This window comes from Coptis chinensis, chromosome 2, assembly GCF_015680905.1.
Source record: "Coptis chinensis isolate HL-2020 chromosome 2, ASM1568090v1, whole genome shotgun sequence".
NCBI classification, from domain to species: domain Eukaryota; kingdom Viridiplantae; phylum Streptophyta; class Magnoliopsida; order Ranunculales; family Ranunculaceae; genus Coptis; species Coptis chinensis.
The window spans coordinates 30634876-30662630 of record NC_141457.1 but is presented as its reverse complement, the minus strand read 5'-3'; the positions used below and the strand labels follow the sequence as shown (position 1 = coordinate 30662630).

Below are 27755 nucleotides of genomic sequence, written 5' to 3'. Positions count from 1 at the left end.
AATGACCCTAACCCGGCCTTGACTGACCCGACCCTAAGCCCTATAAAACCCTCACAACTAAAGCCCTCATAGAGTTTAGGGGCAGGGCTGGCTCGGCCCTAATGCTTTCTACGGCTAAGGCTAAAGTTCTGAAACATAGGTCTGACCCTAATTCAGCCCTCATTAGCCCGACCCTAACCAAACCTTAATTATAGTTTCACACTTTCACTATAAATACACATACCATAATTGTCCAACTCTTTGTTAAATATTTTAAATTAAAATAATATTATCCTTTGTAATTTATCACTTACACCCAAGGGTACTTCCAATAACTTGTCATATATAACAAAAACTTGTCAACCTAGCAACCATGAAGAACAATGAGCAATAGCCTAAACTGATGTAGTAAAAAGAAGAAAATATATAGGCGCGGCCCTAAAGCCTTTAAAGAGGGCTTAGGGTAAGGTCAGGGCTTGAGATTTAGACTTGTAACCCGGCCTGACCCGACCCGACCCGACTTTAATATATGGAGGGCTTTAAATATTTAGGGCCAGGCTAGCCCAACCCGACCCATTGCCCACCCTACTTCCAAGTGATGTTAAATGAAATATGGATATGCAGGAACAATCTGAGATTTGAGATGATTAAACCTAACATGGACAAGATGATTAGAAATGCTAGAAGGAAAGTAGGAAGCACACTTGAGGCATACAAGAATGAAGAAGCTACTCGAGATAATACTTTACGAAATGATCCTGATACAATTGATTACCATATATCTTTGAACAATTTAGGTAATGAGTACTATGGTGGTTGGAATAAGATCAGCTTTGATGGATCATTTAACAGGGTGGCTAATAAAGGGCCAGCAACAGCAATCTGCAGAGATGCTGACGGCAAGCTACTGGGTTCGGTATATAGAAAAATTTCAGCACACAATCCTTATGAGGCAGAATGTCATGGTGTAGAATTAGTTGCTATCTTGTTGAGTAGACTAAAGCTGGATAAGGTATTGATTTTAGGTGATTGCAAAGAGCTTATGCATAATCTCAGAAGCAATGGAGATAGTTCAAGTTGGGAGCCTGACAATTTTATTCCTAGAATTAATGTCTTGTTCAATCAATACTTTGTAAGCTCTTTATGTAATATTTTGTTCTTTTGGTTTAGAAGAGTTAACAGCAGGAGGCTGATGAACTATGTAAATGGGCTCTACATTATGTTGTTATTAGTCCTCTTCCCTATTAGACTATGAATGGTGTTAATTCTTTGGTTTCAGCTTAATGGTGTTAATTATTTGGTTTCAGCTTAATATTAATATGATGGGTAATTATCAAGAAAAAAAAATAAAAAATAGTTACTTTAACTTGGATCTAAGCAAAATTATCCATTAAATTAATTATGATCACATGAGTCAAGACAACTAGTATTTCAGAAAAAAGACAACTAGTAATCTAGTATTCTGTGTATAAAAGATATCAAAGACCATGAATATTGAGTAGTTGAGAATGCTCCCAGTGAAACACTTCAGCCCCCTTTTTACTCTAATAGAGACACGTCACCCTCCGCAAAAAAAAAAAGCAAATCCATGCCATTTTCAATTGTTCGTAAAAAAAACAAAAAAATAGAAAGTCCAAAATAAAAACCTCTCTCTTCCTCAAATCTCCATTCTTAAACAAAAAGAACCTGAAAAGTGAGAGCTCTCCAAAGTAGTAACTCAGGAAACCCTAACTTACTGCAAGGATAGAATATGCAAAGTTTTTACAGGATACGGACAAAGAAATGGCAAAAGAAGTTCAAAATTCGCATTCTAGAAAAATTAAGAAGACTGCTGAAGATCTGGATGACTTTTTAAGCAAAGTACTGATTTCATTGTATTTTGATTTCGGGCATGGTTATTAAAGGGGTTGATTAATCTATTCATTGATGATGATCTCACATATAAATGTGAATGAGCTTTGCATCATTCAAGGGAAAAAATAAAAAATATAATGTTATATGTTATATGTTCCTGCACCGAATCCTTTAATGGGGAATCTAAAATTTTAGTTATTCCTTGTCGCAGGATGCTTATAGGCTTCAGCTGAAGCTATTTCTTTATGAGGTGAAGCAACAACAGTTGTTATCAGGAGTTCGAAGCTTCTTGAAGTTGTACTCGACAATTTCAATCGGGAAACTTGCAACCACTACCAAAAAAACGAGTTTACCCGACAGACGACATAAAGAATACCCAACGGATTCTATCTATAGGAAGTTCCCAACACATTTTGTTCGTCGGGTATAATCTGACCAACTGTTGGGTAATCTCCCTGGGCACCCGACGGTTCTACTAGAGTTGTTAACGGTCTGCATATCTCTTCCCACTACTAAACAGTTGCCGCGCTATTGAAAAAATCAAAATAAAAAAATTGAGATGTCGCGTTCTCGAAACCTAAAAACCAAAAGTCCAAAACACATCCCCACTCCCCACTCCCAAAAACAGACTGTCTCCTTGCTTACCCCCACCTCGTCTCTCTCTCTCTAAGATTTCAATGACGAACAACAATCTACCACGAAGAATCCGCAAGGTTTGTTTTCTTTAATTCTTTTCTCAATCCATCCTTCAATTTCTTTTTATATAATCGTTTTTTTGTGATTGATCAAGAAAAGCAGCAGCTCATAAGTGAACCAGGTAAACTTTTTTTTTTGTTAATGGTGATATGGGTATTGAAATAGTGAAAATGTTAGAGTTGGTATTTAATAAAAAAAGTGATCTTTTTTGAAATTTTGTAAAATATCTTTGTAAGATTGACTATGTTGGTAGAGAGTCTGTTATACTTTCTTGGAGAGATCGACCGAAAGCATTATAAGGGACCCAATGGTGAGGGTCCGGATATTTATCTGAAAAGAGAAGATTTGAACCATCTTTGGAGCTCATAAGATTAACAATGTTGTTGCTCAAGCATTGTTGGCTAAGAGGTTGGGGAAGAAACGAATCATTTGCAGAGACTGGAGCTGGTCAACATGGAGTTGCAACCGCACTCTTGTTTGTGCTAGGTTCGGATTGGAGTGCATTATCTATTTGGGGGCTCGGGATATGGAGAGGCAGTCGCTTAATGTTTTTAGAATGCGACTTTCAAAGACCTTGAGGTTTGTTGTTATTGTTTTTGATATCTATTGGTGATTATTTGTTTGTGTTGTCAGTTAGTTGTTTTGTTGCCAAATGTGAATATTCTGGATATTTTCATGAGCAGGTTAGAGCAGTCCATTCGGGAACAACCACACTGAAGGATGCAACATCAAAGGCTATAACGGATTGGGTAACTAATGTAGAGTACTAGAGTCAACTCATTATATTCTGGGGTCAGTTGCAGGTCCACATCCATATCCCATGATGGTGAGAGAGTTCCATGCAGTGATCGACAAAGAAACTAGGAAATAGGCTACTGAGAAATGGGGTGGAAAACCTGATGTGCTAGTTGCCTGTGTTGGTGGAGGTTCTAATGTTATGGGTCTATTCCATGAGTTTGTTGATGACAGTGATGTGAGGTTGATCAGGGTGGAGGCTGCTGGTCATGGCGTAGATAGTGGTATGCATGCTCCTGGAATTAGTGCTTCACCTTTTGAAGAAACTATGCAGTATTTTAATGTCATGATTTTGGGGCCAACTCAGTCTCTTTATGAAGGTATAACTATTTCGTTGCGTATTCGTTAATTTTTTCTTTGTTTTGTGGTGTAAGCTTAGAACTAGCTTGTTAGTTATTCTAATAAGAAGTAATATTTGGGGTTGGAAAAAAGTAATTGAATTGAAGTATAAATGTATTAGCGCGTCATGGATTATGAATGAATATTCACTTGTACAATAAATGATGAATATTTGGGAAATTACATTGTTATATGAATTGCATTTATGTATGTCAAGTAAGAGGTTCTATGGGTTTGATACTTTATTAATGTTATAATTGATGTAGTGTTATTTTTTCTTGACTTAGTCCAATCATTAGACTTCTTATTTGAAAATAATGTTCGGTAACAGTATGTCTTTTGAGATATTATGATCTGATTTAGATAGAACTGGAACTGTGAGGATAGAGGATGGTCCACTTTATCACCCCTATAGTAATGGTAAGGGGATTTACAGTGTATTAGTTTATACAGGCTATAATATTATGCGCAGATTCTAAATTGCTAACTCTCATTTCTTTATTCCCCATCTATATGGAGACGTCATACATTGTGCAATTTTTTTAAGATGGGGGTTATACCAGGATCCCTGAGTGCATCTTATACAGATTTTCCGTCTGATTATTTGACACAAAAAAGAATTTGACGTCACTCTGACGTGCTAACTTTGAACACCCAAAAAATATTCTAAGGAGGCGTGTGCTAAGATGGACTAGAAGGTGCATATTAACTTATTAAGTATTAACGTGTTGTCTTTTTTTGTGATTTTCATAGTTCTCAGCATACTCGTTCACATTTGTGAGTTAATGCACTAGGCCACTAGCTGCTTTAATGTGTTTGTACTGTCAATAGCTAGCCATTTTATGTAGGGTCCCTCCTGATTAAATCGTTGAAGTTTCTTGACTCACATGTATAAAACTTCCAGTGATTGTAGTTGTGCATGCCTAAGCTATCTAATGTATAGTTATAAAACATTATACTGAAGCCCAGATTGCTTTAGTCGTGATCACATGATAGTTATAGATTATTTGCAAAATTTTAATGTTTAGACTTGAAATAGCCACTTAAATTTATTTTTACATGTCGAAGTCCATCTGTGGTCATTGTTAACCAATATCGTAATTGTTTAGGATTAGACTATGTACTTGGGCATAGTATAATTTTCTATGGGAATGTCTAAGTTACTTCCTTGTAGTATGTATTCGTCAATCTGGCTTGCATTTTACTGTAGTTTTTTTCTGCTTAAAGAACTCTTTTATCTAGCTGATGATTTTTGCACACCCTATAAAATTCATATATATGAGTTTCAGGTATCCTTTCAACTCACACCAGAGAGTTCCAAAAATGGAGTGGCACGACGAGACCATTATAGTGAATTGAAACAAGACAAAGGGGGTGTTTATTTGTGATTGGTTTCAAAGGGAAAAATTCAAGGTAATATAGCTTACTAGTTAAAGAATCCTTTATCTTTTGTGTGGTATAACTCTGATGAATTTATGCATCTTTGAGATTCTTATCATTTTATGACAAGTCTTTATGCCGTCAAATGTAGTAAGAGTACAAAGCTTTGTAAGCAAATCCCAAGCAAGGGCAGGCACAGACACATACGTTATGTTTCATTCTGCTTGCACTAGTACAAACATATAGTCCTGGAAGGCTGGAATGCATACTTTACATATATTAATTATGCGGGAATTTCTCTTAGTACAAGTAGGTCAACCTACTTCAAACTTTATTTTGTTCCCCTGCTTTTTAGGGTTATGTTGGGTACATTGACTTGTTAGTACACGTTGATGCAAGAGAAATTTTTTTGGGTAGTCCTAGGTTTGTAGAAGTGGTGCTTTTGTTTCTAAAGTATTTTAAGGCCTTCTAGAATAGCTCGGTAAATTAATCTTTTCACATTTTCAAGTTCTTTCTTTAGCTTTGATAGATTATTTTGTTGTCGCTTGTGTGCCTTTGTAGAGTATCAATTCGATGAAGGAAGGAAAAGCTAGAAGACCAAAAAAAAAAAAAAACTGCATGCTTTCCAATCTAATGATCATCATTGCTATTTGTGTAAGGTATTATCCAGGTCGCCATCTGGGAATGGGAACGAATATGCACCCTTCATCTGCTCTACTAGGTCAGAACAAGGATGAATCAATTGCAGCCTTGCCTATTGATGATCTATAGAGAAAGTCGATGGTTTTCTTTGGTGTCTTCCCGGTATGGTTCACTATCATCGTATAAGGTGTCAAATTGTCTTATGGGGCTTAAAGTTTGCGTCTCATTGCGTTTTATTGTTTTAGAGCACAAATATGAGATTGTGAAATGCTTGCAAGCGAGGAAACATATATGTGGAATGACTGGTGATGGAATGAATGATGCTCCCGCCCCTTTAAGAAGGCCGACATTGGAATAGCAATCGCTGATTCAACCGATGCTGCTCGTAGTGCTTCCGACATTGTCCCCGACAGAACCTGGCCTAAGTGTCATCATCGGTCTTTGTATTGACCGATGAGAGCAATCTTTCGGAGGATGAAAAACTATACGGTGATTTTTTATTCGTTCATGGTCTAGTATGGATTAGCTATACTTTACATTTATCCTTTCACCGCGCAATTTGATTGATTGCTTTTTTTGTTTTTGGATAGTAAATGAAATGAAAACTAGATCATGTTTTGTGTTTTCTTTTCTTGATAACGTTTTTGGTGGTTGCAAATATATGCAGTTTCCATCACAATTCATATTGTGGTAAGCTTCCTAGTAGTCTTAGGTTATTCACTTGCATCCTTTGAGTACTGTAATCTGGAAAAAGAGTAGGCATACTAGATAGGAGTCTTTTTAGATTTCTATCATCAAGTTGTCTGTTCTTGCCTTCTCACCATGATTTTCATCATTTGTTTGGTTTCATGTTGCTCGCTCTTACGTGGAAGTTTGATTTTCCACCTTTCATGGTGCTCATCATTGCAATCCTGTGTCATGTGTTGAAGATTGAGCATTGCCAGATGGATTGGAGAAATGGCATATGGATTGGAGAAATGGCATATTAGGCAAGGCTCAACAGGAAAGGCGATTTCTAGTCGATTTACTTTCATTCATAAGAAATTATGTTTCCCTCCATGATCAGTAGGTAGATTTCTATTAGAGGCATATCAAATACCTCTCCCAGGAGACGTTACTAGTAATCGTGTGATAGTCAAGTGATCTATTGGCCCATGTCAGAGATCCAAGCTGGTTAGACATTCAATGGTGGCGTTACTATGTGCTTTAAAGCTGACCAGTCCTAATTTTGAATTTCAGCAGGTTGCTAAACAATTGGTGCTTAGTCATTGTTAGGGTACTAGAGATTACTAGGACTGGTTGCTAGACAGATAGTGTGGTGCTGATTTTTGGTTTCTGAATGAAGTAATATGTATACTTAGTGAACGACATGTCTTATTCTTGTTTTTTTTTATGAACACATTGTTTCTTTATGAATACATTAGCGTTTGTAGCATTTGAGTAGGAACTTGCAAGAATGTAATTGGTGCGAGGAAAGAATGTAATGTTGGGATACGAAACAATTATTATAAGAAATATATATTTTTAAATAAAGAACTAATACAGAACGGATAAAAACCGCCTCTAATAGCAAACTACCCGACGGCTAGTAGTAGGGCATATCCGACGGGTGGTGATAGTCGGTCTATCCGATTATTTCATAACAATGAGAACTATCCGACGGTTTTAGCGGTAGGAATATCCGACGGTCTTTGGATGAGAAGCAACTATCCGACGGTTTTTGACAACCGGCATATCTGACGGTTATTAACAGTAGGAATGTCCGTCGGCAAAGATCTTCAACCCCGACGGCCTGTTTTGACCAATAAAAACCGTCGGAAGCCTATGCCGACCGAGCATTTTCCGACGGCCTTGCGGCAGTTTTGGTCTGTCGGGTAATACCTTTCGCGAAAGCCATAGTCAATCGGGTAAAGTCGTTCTTTTTGTAGTGAACATATATGGAAGTGGATGAACCAACTGTGAGGTTAGTGTTGTCTGCACTTGGACAAGAGTTCTATTTCAACTTTCTAATTTCCTTTCTTACTGTTCGTGATTCTGAGCTATTGTGATTCACATTCACACAGGTCAATTTTACTCACTTACAAGCACAAGACACACGCTGTTGACAGTGATGGAAAGATCATCTCTAATGCTGATGTGGATTTCTACATTATCGAGGCATGTTTTTCAACCTCATTAGATTTCCTCTCAGTGATAGTTATTTCCATACCATCATGGTGAATATGGTCAATCTGTTGATATGGTTTTGGTATTGTGTGGAGAACATCTCCACACAAAAATCAGTTTTCAATTCATTATGTTTAGTGGTGGAGTAAATTTGGAGTCATTTTAAGTGGAGTTTATATCATAGTACAAAATATCAGGATATGGGTATTTATCGATACTCAATTTCTGGATATGTATCGTGGATATATCCCTCTCTTTGGGGATATTTGATATTGTTTCACATGCAAATATCGTGGATATATCTAAAATATCGACAAATATCGTAGATATTGTGGATATTTCTTGATATATTATGATACATTATTTATATTTATTTAAAATATAATGGTAAATATTAAATAAAATTGTTATATACACAAAATATCTCCAAATATCCTCAAATATCACAAATATCGCAAATATCGTCAAAATATCGTAGATATTTACAGTCGTATATATCTCTTAACATATCGTGATATTTATATATCTTTTTCTAAAATATGGATAGATATCCCCAAATATCGCGATATATCGGGATATTTTTTACTATGGTTTATATAACAACTTTCACTATTTCAGTCAGTATGTCACTATGTCTTTCTGAAAAGAACTTGTACAGTTACACTCTGGTATATTAAGTGAGATGCTATAATTGACCGTTAGAATTTCTGTAAAGGTAGACAAAGGGACAGCCTACAAAGCTGGAGAGAAATGTTTGTAATATAAAACAGAGAAATATAAAAATATGGAACTGGTAAAACAAATGCAAAAATAGTTAATTAACAAAAAGGTTGTAAAAAAAGGCCATCCCGAAATATTGGGTTGTGTCTACCAGTAGGTCAGGAAAGGAACCCGTGTTTCAAATGAGGAGATTTTAGGATTTGCAAAGCTGTTCAACGATGAGCTTACTCTTGACAATATTAACAAGTTTGTGTTAGTCTTTTTATTAATTGTTCTTTTCACACTAATTTTGAATTGACTATGGGTTGCCTTTCCCCCCATCACACAGATTTCTGTCACAGTCGTGGTGCTTCCCACCGTGATTTGAAGCTAGAGAATTTACTATTAAATGAGAATGAGAATCTTAAAATTTCAGATTTCGGATTGTCCGCTTTACCGAAACAGCTTCGTATTGATGGATTGGTACACCAGCTTATGTAGCCCCAGAGGTTTTGAGGAAAAAAAGTTATGATGGATCGAAGGCAGATATATGGTCATGTTGAGTGATTCTGTTTGCTTTACTAGCTGGATTTCTTCCATTTCAAGATGAAAATATGATGAAGATGTATAGAAAGGTTTTTAAAGCTGAGTTTGAGTTCCCACCTTAGTTTTCTCTAGAAGCGAAGAGATGAATTTCCAAACTCTTGCTAGCTTATCTAGAAAAGCAAATTACGATTGCAGCAATAATGCAAGTTCCGGATTCATTGCTCATACCTTCGACAGGCAATTACCGCTTGAAGAAGAAGAAATTAGTAATTGTCCTTGATTACTTTAGTAAATCGTCATTAATCTTGAGTGAATCATTGTTGATCATTAGGGAATCATCTTTGATTACGACAATGATCACTAGTTGTTTAGCTGATATTGTCATTTATGTATTTCAGCTGATCCCAGTGCTTCACACACATTCAGTGGTCTGGAGCAAGGTGCGAACATAGGCCTGGGTTGATTTGCCTCACCAACCAGCTCAAGGATATCTTTTGGCAGCGGACATCAGGTACAAACTTGAATTCATGACTCAAAACCCCACCCAATCAATTCTATATATATATATTTTTAAACCCACTCAATTTTTCACTAATGTGTCCGCTGGATGGATCTTAAAGTAAAAGGGAAATTTAATAACTGCTGAACATGCTACTTCTTTTCCTGATAATGGTGGTTATGTTGTTTGGGTTGATAAAGCTTTCGGTCCCTTTTGGGGTTTTCAGATGGGTTCTTTAAAATTCCTTAGTGGTGTTATTAACAATGCTGTTTATCCTGTTCTTTGTGTTGATTATATGAAGCGTCTTTTCCCAATTCTCAAAAGTGGTATGCCTCGAATGCTCCCAGGAAGCCACCTCAGCCCCCTTTTTTCTCTGAGGTGGACACCTCAGCTTGGGCAGGAAAAAAAAAAAACAAACTCATGCCCAGTTTGCCCCTTTTTTCTCTGAGGTGGACACCTCAGCTTCGACAGAAAAAAAAAAAAAAAAACAAACAAAAAAAAACAAACAAAAACAAAAAACAAACAAACTCACGCCCAGTTTTAGGAACTGTTCGCGAAAACAATCCGAAATAAAAGAAAAAGAGAAAAAAAACCTTTCGTTTTAGTCAAAACTCAAAACCCCACCCCTGACCTTTAAAAAAAAAAAAAAAAAAAAAAAAAAAAACCTAACCTTGATAAAGATGAGTCAGTCAACCCAACAAGCGATTCATTCCTTCCAAGTATCTCTCTCTTTCTCGCTCCTACTAACCCCATTTCATTCTCTAATCGAATCAGAAGACGAACTTTGAAGAAATTATACAAAGCGAACGTTGTTGTCTGTTCTTAAATTAGGTACTCTCTCTCTTCAAATCAAATTTTCAATTGTTCACCCTATTCAATACCAATAAAAATCAATTCCAAATAAAAATAAAAGAAAAAAAAAAAAAAAAAAAAAAGCCGAACAGCTAATCAACTCTTTCTCTCATCTCCCATCACATCTCTTTCTCTCCCATTTCAACAGAAATTCTCGCCTCCATTCTTCACAACCAAAATTTCATGGCCACAATTTCTTTACCCTAATAATAATAAAGGAATATAAATTGTGTTTTGAGATTTTGTTGAGAAGGAGAAAAATTGGAATTGGAAGTAGTAGTTATAGTTGAGGGTCTTCTGTGAAGAATTGGTGTACTGTGTGTCTTCTTTTTCTCAATTTCAGTCTCAATCTTGGTTTTAATTTTGTACAATATTTCCTAAAATCGATTTGTGCAGACAATTATTTTGTAATGATTTTATTGTTTAACAGTTGATTTTCAGGCACGCCTCTGACTTTCAGTTATGTCTCTGTGTTTTCTAATGATAGTTTTGGATTCTATTAGTATTATCTTGAGACCATGTGCAGTAAATCTGCGCTAGCGTTTAACTTAGTGCGTAAGTTGAATATTACTGATTTTGATTTTACGCTTTGGATTTTAGATTTCTTTTTTCAATTAATTTTTCGGATGTTTGTAAATATCTGATTGCTTCTCGGAAGAAACTTTCAAAATTTATGTTTTCTTAGAGTGATTTAGTTTTGTATTTGTTTTTAAAGGATTATGAAGAATAATGAGACTTGTTCGAATGTGGAATAGGGCCATATTTGAATAAGGTCATATAGTTTTCTACTTCATTTTTAATGCCAGCATATAAACCACAGACTTCCTCATGATCCATAAGCATTTCCCCTTTTTTAAAATGTGTTTTGCCATAGTTGAAGGATTAGGCTAAGGGTGTTCTAGGATTGGCAATAAGTGTAATATGAAGATGTTGGTATGATGTCATCATGGTTTCATCTATTTATTGAACACGACACTAATGTTAATGAATCGTCTTTTATATCTTATTCAACATTTAAAACTAATAAGTATATTTTTGTTTTTCAATGTAATTTTCTGCGAGGCTTTTCCAATAGATGGTTTTATTGTGGCAACTATTGTGCAAACAAAGCTTGGTGCATCCGAAAGTTGCAGTGGGTAAAGCAAAAGTTGATATTGAACCCGATCAGGTACGTTCTCCATAGTCTCTCTTTTCTTACTTCTTAGTCCATACTAAGACTTTCTATAGACTACTAAGTAGTGTTACTTTTCTTACTATTCATTTGTGTTGGTTGGGACATATTTTTTTGTACAAGCCTTTGATTATTGCTATGGTGGTTGTCATGTTCAGGAAAAAGAAGTTGGACAATTTACTTCAGGAACGTGTGGACAATTTGGCCTTGCTACCTCCATCAAATCAGGTACTTTTGACTAATTTTCATTGCTCTTTATAATTCATAGGCATCATCTCTTTAGCAATTTGGTTTTCATTTAGCAAAGCAAAGCCTGCATGGGACTGTTGGCAGTCCATTTTATATAGCCCTGAAATATTAGTTGGGGGCTACAACAAAGTTATTGATGTTGTATCCTTAGGATTATTTCTTACATTTTTTTCTCAGTGGTACAACAAAGTTGCTGATGTTGTATCCCTAGGGTTATTCATATTTTCCAATCAATAAATTGTTGGAGCTTCATGTATTCAAGTTCTAATGTCTTGCTCTAATAGCTTTCTAATGACGATAATTTGAAAGGAATAATGTGATCTGGGTTCTTGAAGGGAAGATATAACTGAGTACAATTAATGAAGACATAGTTGACAAGCCAAGTAAGCTCGACGTAGTAACCTATCACTCATACTTCTTTTAATCTTAGAATCACACTTGATATTGAAGATGGCAGAAGGGTGTTCTTTGGAGAACTATAAATTGAACGTGTATTCTTCAATAAGAGGTGTGTCCTCTAACTGGCGTAGGGTATTGCTACTGTGAGAAGTAAAAGTCACAAACAATTTTAAATGTGAATTGATGGATGGAATTGTAGGCTTAATGGAGAACAATATGTTTTGTTCTTATTGCAGATATGGCTAGTTCAGTCTTTGATTGGACACACAAGAAGAATATGATTTCATGCTTCCATTTTCTTCAATAGCTAAAGGTTGTTATTGGCCGGAACAAGCTTCAATTTCACAGGTTTGTATCTTCCGTAAAAAAAAATGCTTCTTTCATTTAATTAGTATGTTGGTTTATGCATTTTTTGTATGAATTTTATTGGCGATGCTAAGGGTTTGTTTATGATATGCATGTATTAAAAAAAAAGTTTTGTGAATATTTCATTAACAGAGCACCAAATTAAAAAAATTTACAACTCTGTGTAAAGTGAGGGACTTCCCATCGTTCACCCTCGCACAATGCTGCCTGATTGCGCCTAATGAGACTGCTAGGTTTGCCAAAGAAACTAGTAGAAAGGTATTTTCTTAGCTCATTTTTTTGTCTTATCTTGCTATTCACCCAATTATGTATGCACTATGTTAACCTTAAGAGGGCGCATCCGTTACATAGTGTCTTGATCTGTTTTCATTTAGTATATGTCATTGTTATTTGCGAACTATGTAATGCCATTAACTTTGGAACTGTTTGGTGTCTAACATGGTGTCTCTACAATATTATTATATTGATATCAATATATCAAATTAACAAAGTTTGCCTTTCCGCTTCAGTGGTTGCTTCCCTTAATCCCTAAGCTTTGACACTTCAATTTTTAATCGGTTAAGGCTGTTGTTCCAAGTCATCTCGCCACCCAGTCTCCCAATAGGCCTTTTCTTTGTTACTCTATTCTCTTTTTCTTAAAATGTCTTGCGAATAAGTGCATCCAATCTATGTAAGGTATGCATGTTGATGTCGATACTATTTTATATCATTATGCTTACTCGAAGATTGTGTTAATTTATCTGGCATTGAACTTTTATACCCTTTTCTTCTTAACTTTATCATGTTTTGAACGAGTTGGGCATCTATGATCGTCTTCAGTGGTATTAAATGCTAGTAGCATAATCAGTGTGAGTAAATAGTTATACAAGTTTTGTGTATGAAATTTCTAATTACTTTAGCTTTAAGCATTCAAATAATCCAAAAAATATGTGTACTCGCTAACAACAACCCTTATATTTTTAGTTGCAAGTTCTATTTAAAATTTTTCCCTTTGACATACACCTTATGAAAGTAAATGCTTACACAATTACACTACTACAATGACGAAACCAGCAAGCCTAAAGTAATAACTATTACTCTCGGCATCCAAAGAAAAATAAATATGAATACTAATCACTAATTCAAATTCATCAAAACTTGAAGCACTAATGTGTTGCATGTTGAATTTCCTAGCGTCCTTTTTTATTGCGTCCAGTACAGCGATATCGTATCTATTCACTTTCGTGTTTGTCATTATGTTATGTTTTTTTTCCCTTGACTTTATTTATTGGTTTGTCTTGCTGATTTTGATTTCAGGCTATGATTGTTTTATTTTCTATCATTTTCTCCCACAAAGCAACTGTGTCTATGGAGCATGGAAGCATTAACTTTGGTTAGAGCACGGTACAACGAGCCAGGTCATTAATATATTCTCACTCATATTTTAAGAGAAAGGTCGAGTTTTATTGCGGTTTCTGCTACTCAGCATGTTTTATATCATTCCTGTTAGATTTATGTGCATGTTATATATGTTGTGTGTATAGTATTTTGATTGGTAGTTGTCTTTGATATGATTGCCCAAGCATTTGCAACAATGGTGATTCGCATGTAAGTCCTTGGCTCCCATTTGATTGGGATTCGAGCCAATGCTCTGTAGTAGATTTCGGTTTTAAACAATTAACATATTTGCTACGTATTACTTCTGGCCCTGTCCTCCAATTCGTTTATGGTGCTGATATGTTAATGCCACCTAATGAGCTTACTTAGGTGGTTTTGCTCATGGTGCGAGAGGAATGAATATCGAGTGTTAATAATCAACTTACACAAAGGGATTCATCTGAAGATGCTTACACAATTTTTTTTTTACTACCGCTATCATACGTCCTTCGCTCCCATTTTATGGGGAATCGAGCCAATCGTCTGTAGTAGATTTCGGTTTTAAACAATTAATATATTTTCTACGTATTACTTCTGGCCCTGTCCTCCAATTCGTTTATGATGCTGATATAAGAATGCCACCTAATGAGCTTCCTTAGGTTAATTGGGTTTTGCCCATGGTGCGAGAGGAATGGACATCTGGAGTGTTAATAATCAGCTTACATAGAGGGATCCATCTGAAGATGATTACACAAAAAAAACTTTTACTACCGCTATCATAAACAAAAGCACAGCTTAGGTTGCAAAATCTATTTGAGTGTCGAAACATAGTATATCTTCCACTCTAAATTCTATGGGGGGCTGAACAAAATACATCCTAGGCTATACAAGTATTTTTCGACCTACAGGACCCTGTTTCAGACTTACACAATGGGTTGGTGGTAGTTTTACATTGGTGGCGACCTGATTTTGTAATTCTAATTGTGTTTAGAGTTTGTCCCTTTGGATCTGAGCAAGGTATAATGATAGCTTAGTGCACAATTTAGAAATTGCTCCTACTCAATTTTCTTTTAACCGAAACCGTTCTCGCTGCAGAGAAAGTAATGGCCCCTAACGACCGTGACTTCAAGTCCTTAATCATGGTTCCTTCTTGGCATTCCTTCCCAACTTGGAAAATATTTTCTGCATGTTACTATTAAAGTTGTTGGTGCTACACCATGGTGTAGTTGGTTCGTACTGTTCTCTAATTTGAATTAGCTGGAGGCACATCTCATTTTTATTTCATTTGTTTAGTTGATAAGTGTATAATCTAACTTGCTTTAAATGATATGAGCAGTGTTCCTTTTGCTACACACGGCTGTGTTGTACATCATAAAGAAAGAAATAAAGAAAAAAATTGATTGAATTTGCATATATGTTCTTTGGTTTTTGTTTTTGATTTTACAGATAATATGTATGCCTAAACTGTCTTTTGATCCTTTCTAGAAGAATATTTCATATCAGGTACTTTTCTTAATTTAGCACTAAATTTTGGAATGAATTTGCATACTTGATAAAATTTACTGAATTCAAGCAAGATGGGGAGTACAATGCTTTTTCACTTTGAATTTATGTCGATTGTTTTAGTATATATACATATATGCAAGAAAATGGTTTTACTTCTAATAGGGATGACATGTTAAAATGTACCTGCAATGCATATAATTTAAAAGCAAGATGGGGAATACAATGCTTTTTCACTTTGAATTTATGTCGATTGTTTTAGTATATATACATATATGCAAGAAAATGGTTTTACTTCTAATAGGAATGACCTGTTAAAATGTACCTGCAATGCATATAATTTAAAGAGATATGAAGAACAATGCAGTTCTGTGAAGCGTCCTTAGGCAAAGTGCATTTCTTTGATAGTACATTTGTTTCATTCCAAATTGGATATAAGACAAATAACTTAGTTATGCGTGCTGGAATAAATGTGCTGCTATTGGAAATAGTTGGATTTAGATAACTACCATGGAGTTCGTGTTGAGGATTTACAGTTAGGTGTCATTTGAAATCTCAGTATTCACTCCCCTAAGGTGTTAGTTAATAATTAAACTTTTGAGGAGACAATATTCTATATACGTTAGGTTTAGTTTGGAAAGATGTTCATATTTTAAGCAAATAATTTGGTTATAATTGGAGATACATTTATATTATTGGTATCCAGTAAATATTTATGCAAGGTATTACTTCACACATCTCTAAACTTTGTCGGGTTTTTAGGATTCATTAATGGACTTCTGCATCAGGGATGACTCTGTGATTATTGAATACCTAAGTGATCTACAAAGGAAAAATTCCTTTCAGAGGGTGGATGTAATGTCTAGAAATGCAGGGTTTTGACATATACAAATTTTATTCATGAAAATTAGAAATTTGTAAAGGCAAAAAGGAATTTCCCTCTTTCTACATATCTCAACGTTACTTGACTTTATCATGTTTCAGTGTCTACTCACATTTTGTAGAAAGCATAGAGACACAATACGAAGCTCGATGAGGAGGAGTTGTAGTCAACGGGTTATCTCTAATGGAATGTCTTCTAACAAATGTTTAATATGGTAAGAACAAAAGTTTGTATTTCCCTACGTTCAATATGGGTTATCATGCATTGAAATGATTTATCATGGTGAACCAGAAAATTTTAACTTTGATCTACATTGTATGGAATTATATAAAAAAATATATGTTTCCCAATCTTTCTTAATTCTTTTTTTGTAGTGATTTTCAAATTGAGTTCTGCTGCCTTTATGCTTATATATATAGAGTCAATGAGTTTGAATGGAGGGATTTGGTTGAATAGGTGGTAAATGTGGTGGTAGGATAAGAGCCCAAGGAGATCAGTGGGCGGATGCGCCCAGGTCAGCGTAAGACACATAGCCGCGGTGCACAGGATTGAAGCAAGGACAGTGGGTCGCGGTACGGAAACCCTATATGTGGAAAGATGGGGGCCGCGAGATGAAGGGACAGATGGAAGGCTAGGATGGAGAGAGGGAATGATATAAAGGAAAAGGTGAGAGAGAGAAAGAGGAGAGAGAAAATTCATTAGTCTAAGGAAAGGAGACCTAAAAAGAGAGGGGGCGGCCAAGATTGGAGAGGGGGGATAGTGCTGAGAGTGGTGGTAGTGTCGGTGAAGTAGTGAATAGTGTTTGTACTAGTGTTAGGGGTGAAACATTTGGCGCCGTCTGTGGGGATGAATAGCATAGAAATGGCACTAAAAAAGGCAGTGGGTAGACCCAAGAAGGTGAGGGTTCATGAACCGATGCCAGAAGCAGTAATTGAGGAAGGGGAAGAACGAGAGGAGGGCCGAAGCAGCGGAAGAAACGGGACTGACGAGAAGAGATTGAGAGGCTGAGAGAGGAAAACGAGGAGTTGAGAAGAGAAAGAGAGAGGGCGGAGGAAGAAATTGGGGAAAAGCTAAGTGAGGGGTCTGAGAGTGAGAAATCGGGGGACGAGGAGGAGCATGGACCGACTCTGGTGGAAAACCTAGTGGCTGGGTTAATAGTGGAGCAAGTCCAGGAAATGATAAACAATGACCATGAGGCGAATCTTTAGCAGATGAAGACTCAGATGGGCGCGGCCAGCCAGGTGGTGGCTGGATTGAATCGCAACCCGTTGGCGGATGTGATGTGGACTTAAGAGGTACCAAAGCAGTTCAATCAACCAAGGTTTGAAAGATATGATAGAACAGGGGACCCAGCAGATCACATTCATCAATTTAGACAACAGATGCTACTCTGGCAAGAGCCGCGGTACGATGGGTTGCGGTGTATGATGTTCCCGGCTAGCTTAGAGGGGGAGCTTCGGACTAGTATTATCGGTTGCCTTCAAAGAGTATCACTAATTTCTAGGAGTTGGAGCAGGCGTTTATAGATCATTTTATACATCAAAAGAAGCGGTTGTGGACATCGTGACCTTATTTAATGTAAGATAAAGGTCTGCGGAATTGGTCAGGGAATATCTGTGCCGCTTCAAGGCCAAGACCTTGAAAGTGGAGAATTTGGACAAAAGGACGGCAGTGATAGCATTTGAAAGAGGTCTGCGGCCTGGTATGGGGGTCCATCAATCCGTTGCAAATAATGAGATTGCGACCTTGCACGAGTTATATCCGCGGGTAGAGAAGTATATCAGATATGAGGATACCATGCAGAAGGAGTCTAAGAGGGAGCAAAGCGGTGTCATCCGGTAGAAAATGGGGATCACAGAAAGAAGAGAAAGCGTGGACAAAGGTAATGCGGTACCGGTACCCCGGTCACCATCGCCGGAAAGGAATAGAGAGGTAGCGTGAAGAGAGCAAAAAGAAAGGAAGCCATTCTGCGAGCTAGAACATACACCTTTAAATAGGCCATTGAGTGAGATATTGTCGTTGATCAAAAACATGCAATGGTACGAGGGACCGCGGACCGCCCCTGCCAAAATGCCGAACAAACCGTCATCGCGTTACCACTCACTAGGTACGCAAAAAACACCAAACTAATGATTGTTTGGCGTTGAAATGATTGATCCGCAGGAGGATGGTAGAAGGAATGATGAGGGAATTTATAGCGAGAGGTCGAATGTGGAGCCGGTGCCGGCGCCGGGAGAATATTGGGAACCATTAATGTTATTTTCGGTGGAGAAGTCTTTGAGTCAGTCAGCGCGCCTGAGAGACAAGGTGAGGAGGACATCAAGTATTCAAAGCCAGGTTAATGAGTCTACCGAGGAGGACCGTAATCTGATACACGAGAGGTAATGGGCGGGGAAGACAAGATTACATTTTCTAGTGCGGATCTCCGAGCTGTCGATACCCCACATGAAGATACGTTGGTCATTACGGTGGCGATGGGTAATTACATGGTCAAAAGGGTACTGATTGATTGTGGCAGTGCTGTGGACTTGTTGTTTAGGGGAGCGTTAGAGGAAATGAGGATTGATCCGGGGCAACTAAGGCCGCCGCGGTCCAGTTTGTATGGATTTAATGGAAGCGTCATGGAGCCTATGGGAGAGCTTTTATTACCAATGACGACAGGGCCTGTGACTGTGTTTTCCAGATTTATGGTGGTCGATTCCAACTCTCAATACAACGCGATCTTAGGGAGGCGGTAGATCTATGAGATGAAAGCGGTGCCTTCAACATATTACCAAGTTATTCGATTCCCCACCCCAACGGGAATGTATGAAGTCTGCAGAGATCAGGTGGCATCGAGGAACAGTCATCAGGATACCGTTAAAAGGATGGATGGTCCGCTGGAGGCGAGGCTAACCATTCCACCCAAAAAAAAAGCATGGCAATTCTGGTCGCGGGGGTAGTGGAAGGGGGTGAGGAGGCCGTGGTGGGCTCGAAAACTTTAGATGAGGTTGAGATAGTGAATCTGGGAGAGGGCGAAGAAGAGAAGTTTACTTCAGTAGGGTCTAACTTGAAGGAGGAGTGGAAAAGTAAGCTGGTACAATACTTGTCGGAGAACAGAGATGTGTTTGCGTGGGGAATAGAGGATATCACCGGGCTGGACCCTGATTTAGCATGTCACCGACTGCATATGAGGGAGGGTGCGAAACTAGTGAGACAGAAGATGAGGGGTGTGAGACCTAAGTATGTAGAAGGAATCCGAGAGGAGGTTGCCAGGTTGAAAGGAGCGGGAATCATAAGAGAGGTGGAGTTCACGGACTGGCTGTCCAATATAGTCGCGGTCCCAAAGAAAAATGGCAAGGTGCGGATGTGTGTTGACTTTACGGATATAAACTTGGAGTACCCTAAGGACAGTTATCCTATGCTGCGAGTAGATGAGTTGGTGGACAGAACGGCAAGGTTCAGAATGTTCTCATTTATGGATGCGTCCATAGGATACAACCAGGTTGCGATGTATGGACCTGATTAGGAAAAGACGTCATTCGTTATGGAAGGGGGTACTTACTGCTATATGAGAATGTCGTTCGGGTTAAAAAATGCAGGAGCCACCTTCTAACGGTTGGGGGAGAAAATGTTTGAGAGTAAAATTCGAAAGAGAATTGAGATATACATAAACGATATGGTGGAGAAAAGCATGTCAGAGCCAGAGCACTTGGAGGGGTTGAGGGAAACATTCGGGATACTGCGGGCACACAACTTGAAACTCAACCCAGAGAAGTGCACATTCGGAGTCACCACTGGGAAATTCCTGGGGTATATTGTGGCACAGCGGGGAATAGAGGCAAACCTCGAACAGATAAGGTTATTGGTGGAGATGTCATCGCCTCAGACGGTAAAGGAGGTGCAGCGGTTGGCAGGACGAGTCGCGGCCCTGAACAGATTCATTTCAAAATCATCCGACAAGTGCAGGCCATTGTACAGATTGCTGAGGAACACCACAGATTTTGCATGGACAGCAGAGCGTGAAAGTGCCTTTCAAGAGCTAAAAAGGTATCTTGGGGAAACACCTTTGTTATCGCGACCCGAACTAGGAGAGAAATTATATTTGTATCTGGGGGTCATGGAGTATGCTATCAGCTCGGTCCTCATTCGCGTTGTGGATAGAATGGAAAAACTGGTGTATTTCCAGAGTAAGCCTTTGTTAGATGCGGAGACTAGATACAGCCGAGTGGAGAAGTATGCTCTTGCCTTGGTATTTTCGGCCCTTAAATTGAAACCTTATTTCGGGGCTCATGCAGTGGTCGTGGTGACGAATTTGCCCCTCAAACAAGCTCTGAAAGCGGAGAAATCAGGAAGAATGCTGAAATGGGCCGTGATGTTGAGTTCATATGAGATCCAGTATCAGATCAGAATGGCGGAGAAAGCCCAGGCAGTGGCGGAGTTTTTGGTTGAGTTCCCTGCGGAAGATCCTACTTGGGGGGAAGAGATGGTCTTGGAGCCTGAGCGAGAAGAGGAACTGGATCGTTTGAATCCGTGGGACGAGAGGAATGGATGGAGGGTCTAGCGGATGGATCGGCAAACGAGATGCATCTGTGGAATAGGTGTGGTGCTGGTCACGCCGGATAACAATAGACTAGAACAAACAATGAAGTTGGGCTTCGCGGCTTCAAATAATGAGGCAGAATATGAGGCGGTGATTGCGGGCATGAGGATGGTTGAGAGTTTGGGTGTGAGGGAACTTACCGTTTACTCTTACTCAAATTTAGTGGTATGTCAAGCAAACGGCGGGTTCACGGCAAGGTGCCCTAGAATGGCGAAATATTTGGGAATCGTACGAAGTTGGGCGGCGAAGTTCACACAGATCCGATTTGTACACTTAAACCGCGGGGAAAACTGCCATGCAGATGCTCTGGCCTATGTGGCCGCAGCCATGCCAGGATCTGAGGAAAGGATTATCGAAGTAAGGAAACTAGAAAGACCGAGTATCGAGGAGCCTCTAGAGATACTGAACACCGCAGAGGAGGATGAAGGTTGGATAGGGCCTCTTAAGCAATTCTTGTCTGGAGTTGAGGTGATTGACCCGAGAGAGAAACGAAGATGGAACAAAGGTCAGGTATCTGTTGTTGGGGAGAATTATCGTAAAGAATTTCAACGAGCCTTTACTGAAATGTCTTGGACCGAGGCTGGCGCAAAAGGTGCTCGGGGAGTTACATGGGGGAGATTGTGGGAGCCATTCAGCTGGCAGGACAACAGCCCACCGGCTGTTAATGCAAGGATACTTTTGGCCTCACATGAAGAGAGACGCTGTGGAGTTTGCCAAAAAAATGTGAGAAATGTCAGAGATTTTCTCAACTGATATTTGCCCTAGCAAAACCGCTACACAACGTGTCTAGTCCATGGCCTTTCGCGATGTGGGCCCTCGACATAGTAGGACTGCTACCCATAGCCAGTGGTAAGAGAAGATTCATGTTGGCCGCGACCGACTACTTTACAAAATGGATTGAGGCCATGCCGCTGCAGCAAGTGAAAGAGGTGCATGTGATCAAATTCTTGTGGGAAAACATAATATGTCGATTCGGGCTGCCCTATGCTATTATCGCGGACAATGGAACCCAGTTCACGGGTTCTAAGGTGAAGAAGTTTTTGCAAGCCTATCATGTAAAACAAGGATTCTCGGCCCTTTACAACCCCGAGGGCAATGAACAGGCTAAGTCCTCCAATAAAACCATACTTAACAACCTCAAGAGGAAATTGGAGGATAAAAAAGGGGCATGGGCCGACGAATTAAACCATGTGTTGTGGGCTTATCGAACTACACCGCGGACAACAACAAAGGAAACTCCCTTTTCATTGGCGTACGGCGTAGAGGCCGTAATACCATCAGAGATGGTGGCGGCTACCACTCGAACTCGAGCTGTCAAGAATGGGTCCAACTGAGGCATCCTGTCCAAAGACATGAATTTGGCTGAGGAAAGAAGGGATACCGCGCGCATAAGACTAGAAGAGTATCATCACCACCTCCAAAGGCAGTACAACAAGAAGGTGTGATTGAGGAGATTCAAGATAGGAGATCTGGTGCTCCACAGAGTGACCCCCAACACAAGGAAAGCGAGTGAGGGGAAATTGGGTCCAAACTGGGAGGGACCCTATGCTGTGGTGGATGTTAGAGGGACAGGAACATACAAGTTACAAACCCTGGAAGGAAAAATAGTAGAGAGGCCTTGGAATGTAAGATTATTGAAAAAATTTCATGAGTGAATGTAATAGGAGAGGCCATCAGCTGCATGAGCTATTTGTACATATATAAAACCATAGCACTTTTGAGATGAACATTGTTACATAAGCTGTGCTTGCCCTTCAGAGTGAAGGCGATGGAGGAGGATGAGCCCTCCGCGGACGAGAGGTCCGAGCTAAGCTGGGGCAAAATGAGTTGCCCCATGATGAGTATGAGGTCCCAACCGAACCGGGGCAAAATGAGTGGCCCCGGGCGGCGGACATGAGATCCTAAGCAAGTGGCAGCGAGGGAGTTTCCGCGGGCCGTGAGCAAGGGTTCCCGGCTCAGGTGGGGGCAATCAAGTTGTTGAACCAAAGGAGAAAAGGCAAATCGAGTTGCTTTCCATAGGAGAAGTAGATGAGGGAACATGAGTTTCGTTACGAAAAGCGCATTACTGTGTAGTGAGCCCATAAAGAGATAAAGCATAGACAAAGACATATTATTATACAAGGCAAATAACACAACCATTACAAGCAAAAGGAGGCAATAAGTCCTCATCAACCATCATGATGGGGAATAAGAGGGAATAAATAGTAGCGTAACAAGGGTGGCAAAAGACAACGGTAGTAGGAACAAATACAAGGCACAAAGAAACTATTCTAAACATAAAGGACATCTAGACTTCTTCTTGAATCACTGCATCAGCGGCCTCCTCAATAATAGCGTTCGCAGCCGCATCAATGGCCCCAACTACCAATTCCGCCACCTCGGGAACGGTGTCTGCGGTAGTTGGGGTAGCATCCACGGGTGCCACTGCGACCTCGAACCCAGGGGCAGATACAGGGGCTTTGGGAAGGAGGCGGCCTTCTTTGATGAGCCTGTCATACTCCTCTTTGATCTTCTTAGCCACCCTCTTGTCTGCCTGGGCCCTAAAGTGATCCTGGAGTTCATCCATGTCGGATTCATGTTGTTTGAGGAGGGCTGCTGTATCTTCTTTATGTTTCTGGGAGAGAGATGAGATGGTTGCATTGTGCTGCGATAGGAGGGTTTCGCGCTGATTGCTCAGGTGGTCATTAACCTTATCCATATAGGCCAGGTGGGAGGCCTTAGCGGGCTTGAGTTCGTCCTGGGCTCGGAGCTTATCCAATTCCGCGGCCTCACTAAGTCGTCCAAGTCGGGCAACTTCAGTCTCCAGTTGTTCAACTTTGGACCTAGCGCCAAAGAGGCTGCGGATCATGTATGAGATATCCAGACTCATCTGAAAGAGAGAACAAGGGTCATGCAACCTAGAAAAGAGCAAGAAAGTTATCTAGTGCAAGGAAAAGAATACCTTCTCCCAGCCAGTATAGAACGAGGTTCTATGGTTATCAAAGGAGCCCCCTTCTGCGTAAGCAAGGTCTTTGGGAAGGTGAGACCCATAGAACAGGGAGGAGGCCACTGCGGGGTTCTCCAAGGCCGAATCATTGGTATTAATGATGCGATTCCGGACCTTGAAAGTGGGGCAAAAAGCAGGGATAGAGTCAGAAGCCCCTTTACTAGACCTGAGAGCTGGCTCCTTACCATGCCGCTGTTCTGGACGGGCGGGTGCAGCAGGCATTGTAGTAGGTAGATTGTCGGGGACACTTGGAAGCCGGGCCAGGGGACGAGCGGGCAACAGTGGAGGGGGCAACCTCGGTGACAGCATCTTCATCCGAGTCGCTGTCAAATAGCTTCCGTTTGTTAGTACCTATGTCGGAAGGAGGGGAAGCCGCAGATGGAGAATGAGGGGACAAGTACTGATCTTCCCAAGTGGTCAGGGATTGGTAAGAGGGGTGAGTCGCGGAATGAGAGGGGGAGTTGGAGGAAGGAGGTGGGGGCTGGCGTACAATGACTGTAGGGTGTTGGGATTTCTTGGGATGGCGTCTTTTTTTGAGGGGCGGTGAATTTCGAGGTTTTCGTTCCTTGGGTGGAGGGGGGCGAAAAAAGGGGGCAGTATACCCTCCAATGACCTTCAGTTGAGGGTCGGATAGCAGCGGAGTGGCGGTGGTGGGGTCAATTCCAAGGACTGCGGATTGACAGGGTCCAAGATCGCGGAGCTTCTGGAAAATGGTGGAAGAAATGTGGTCGTAGGGTCGCGACTTCAAGTCTGGGCGCCAACCTGCAAGAAAGAGTCACAATATCAGATGAGGAACCAAGGTACCTACACATCGAAGGATAAATAAAAAGGGGACTCATCACTGGGAAGAAAAGCCAGATGATTAAGTTTCAGTTCAAGAGGAAGATCCGCGGAAAGGAAGTTTTCTGAGATATACAGCGGATAATAGTGCCACACCTTGTCCGAAGAGGTGACACGGAGGACAAAATGTTGTTTTCTAGGGCGGACACAGAAGGAATGATAGCCCACACTCACATCCTTCGTGCTCTTTTTAATATAAAAGTGAGCGATCATATCGCAAACCGTTATCTTGGGAATCCCAGATTTGTTGTAATGATTCGCGGCATACATGACCCTCCAGAAGTTGCCGATGCCTTGGCAAGGGGGGATATTAAAGTGGTTACACACCTCGATGTCTAGACGGGTGAGGGGAAAGTGAAGCCCAGCAATGATTTGCCCTACCGTGGCCACGAGACACCCCGATTTGTAAGGGACCAAATGGGGATAGTAAGTTAGGTCAGGCACATGTTCTAAGGTGATGTCAGCAGGAATACCGTAGGCCGCCTTAACCGCCTCTAGGTTAGGTCTACGGCTGCGTAGTGGAGGCGGCGGAAGGGCAAGGGTTTGTCCGGAGGTGGAGGGGGCCTCGGTTGGATCAAGGGGAGGGGGAGAGGCAACACTACGAGAAGGGGAGTAAGAAGAGTCGTCGGATCTGGAATCCGACATTTTGGGGAGGACTTCAAGGAAGAAGACACACAATCACAGCAGGTGGGAGAAGGAGGAAAGAGAAAATCGCAAATTAAGGGGGAAATGCACAGTACCAAAAGAAAAGGGAAATAGAGAGGGAAGAAGACCAACCTGGGGAATGAAGGAAAGTGGCTGACATAGGAGTTGGAGCACAAAGAAAACTGAGGGGACGACCACGCGCTTGATCAGAGCAACTAAAGGATGAGATGAGTAAAGGGGGTGAGAATAAATATAGAGGAGAGTAAAATGAGAGAGAAGGAAGAATCGAGCGGGCTTTTATAAAAGGGAAGGGTAAAACCGTAATTGGGGAGGAGCTGAAATCGAGGAGACCCCAAAGGGACCAGTCAGGGGATGATGCGTGGAGACATGAGAATCGAAGAGGCGCAGGCCGTAGGCACGTGGGGAGTGCGTGAATCCAACGATGCAAAGGAGGAGGAAGGCCACGGTCGACATCTAAAATACGCCGGACTCGACCACCCCCCCCCAATCGCAAGAGGATCGCTGACTCGAGAGGGGGCATCTGTGGTGGTAAGACAAGAGCCCAAGGAGATCAGCGGGTGGATGCGCCCATGTCAGCGTAAGACACATAGCCGCGGTGCACAGGATCGAAGCAAGGACAGTGGGTCGCGGTAGGGAAACCCTATACGTGGAAAGATGGGGGCCGCGAGATGAAGGGACAGATGGAAGGCTAGGATGGAGAGAGGGAATGATATAAAGGAAAAAGTGAGAGAGAGAGAAAGAGGAGAGAGAAAATTCATTACTCTAAGGAAAAGAGACCTAAAAAGAGAGGGGGTGGCCAAGATTGGAGAGGGGGAATAGTGCTGAGAGTGGTGGTAGTGTCGGTGAAGTAGTGAACAATGTTTGTACTAGTGTTAGGGGTGAAACAGTAAATAAAGTCATTCATAGAAAATTCTATTAGTTTGGTTTCTCCTTCGCCCACCTTCTCCTAAGCTTAATGGCATCCATTTGTAAGCCTAGCTACTTAAAGATCCAAGCTCCATATAGTATATATTCTGACTTTCTAAGAATGTAGTTTCCTTAAAATCCATCTTTTCTTTGTTGTGATGCCGCCTTAGTTGTTCATTCGAACTGTGTATGTATTTTGAGAAGGCCAAACTGACTTAAGATTCCATTTATATTTTTCAAATTTGCACACAATTTGATATAACTAAAAACTCTTTCTATGATCCACAAATACATATAAACAGTTATTATGCTTTACACGATTTGTAGATCAAACCGCTTGACCAAGTAACTTATATTTTGTTGCATTTGTTCCCGATCCTCGATAGCTATGCTGCTAGCAATATAGGCACAGTTAATAAATTGATATATGTTACACCTTTGACTGCTACTTAGTGCATTTATTGTTTTCATCTAACGGTTTAAAATTATGCATTTATTGCGTATGTTTAGGAGTCGTCTGTTTTAATTTTGGTGGTCGCTGGTTCTGACTTCGATACTTTGGCATACTATTATCAAATATATTCACTGGACTATTACACCTCTCACATTGCCGTTGGGGATGGAGGTATTGGAATTGGCATTGGAAGTAGTGTTGGGGTTGGGGCTGGTACTGCCGTTGCTACCTGAAAATCTGCTTCCTCTTTGAAATTGATTTATAAAGTAATCTATACAGATACTGCTAGCACAATCTTAATAATAAAATTGTGAGTTAGTGAGTGAGATCAAGTGTAATTTGTGCTCAACGCAATCTGTAATCTGTAATCTGTGATTTTTATTTTTATTTTTTTATTTTTTGTTTGTTTGTTTTTTTTCGGTGAGATTTGAATGTATCTATAATGTGGAGATGTATGTATGTTAGTTGCACTGTATAAGTCATGTATTAGGATTTCTGGGATGTTTGTATATTTATAGTTTTCTTCTTATTCGAGGATTGGTTACTTAACTTAACTGTCATTGGTCGAGATGGTTAAGTAGCTGGTTCTATGAATCAGTATATCTTTTAGTAGTTGAATTTACGACTGAGGTATGATGTTTTATATTTAGTTTGGATGTATTCTTATTAAAGTTTTAGGTTATGACATTTATATTTATGAAATGTCGAATATACAAAGGAAATTCTGTCGAAATTTTACTAGAAAAGGCACGTATCTTAGGTATGTAATTGCATGAGATTTGGGGCGTTACAAAATGGTATCATTATACTAATATTACATATACATTCCTGTTTAATTGAAATATTCTCCAACTACCTATGTCAATCACTTTGTTCTCTTTTAGCTTTTGATACCTTCCCTTCCTAAAAAAGAAATTCTTAAATCCATGTTGTTCCCTGGACTCTGT

General features: G+C 40.0%; 1 protein-coding gene across 6 annotated transcripts; it reads left to right on the top strand.

Moving 5' to 3' along the window:
* The first annotated feature begins 1668 nt into the window (after positions 1-1668).
* Positions 1669-27317, top strand: LOC147515741 (uncharacterized). Of its 6 annotated transcripts, XR_015210792.1 has the most exons (12): positions 1669-1839; positions 8729-8817; positions 8900-9362; positions 9495-11615; positions 11777-11846; positions 12298-12375; positions 12503-12614; positions 12765-12890; positions 13929-14029; positions 15435-15491; positions 16476-16588; positions 26865-27317. XR_015210792.1 is itself a non-coding variant. In XM_086588568.1 (11 exons), the coding sequence occupies exons 5-8, from the start codon at positions 11523-11525 to the stop codon at positions 12571-12573; spliced, it is 312 nt and encodes a 103-aa protein (XP_086444694.1). In that variant the 5' UTR covers positions 1669-1839; positions 8729-8817; positions 8900-9362; positions 9495-9607; the 3' UTR covers positions 12574-12614; positions 12765-12890; positions 13929-16588; positions 26865-27317. The 6 variants fall into 6 exon arrangements, 2 of the variants coding, with proteins under 2 accessions (XP_086444694.1, XP_086444693.1); XR_015210789.1 differs by having other exon boundaries at positions 15435-16588; XM_086588568.1 differs by having other exon boundaries at positions 9495-9607; positions 11523-11615; positions 13929-16588.
* Positions 27318-27755: the final 438 nt, after the last annotated feature.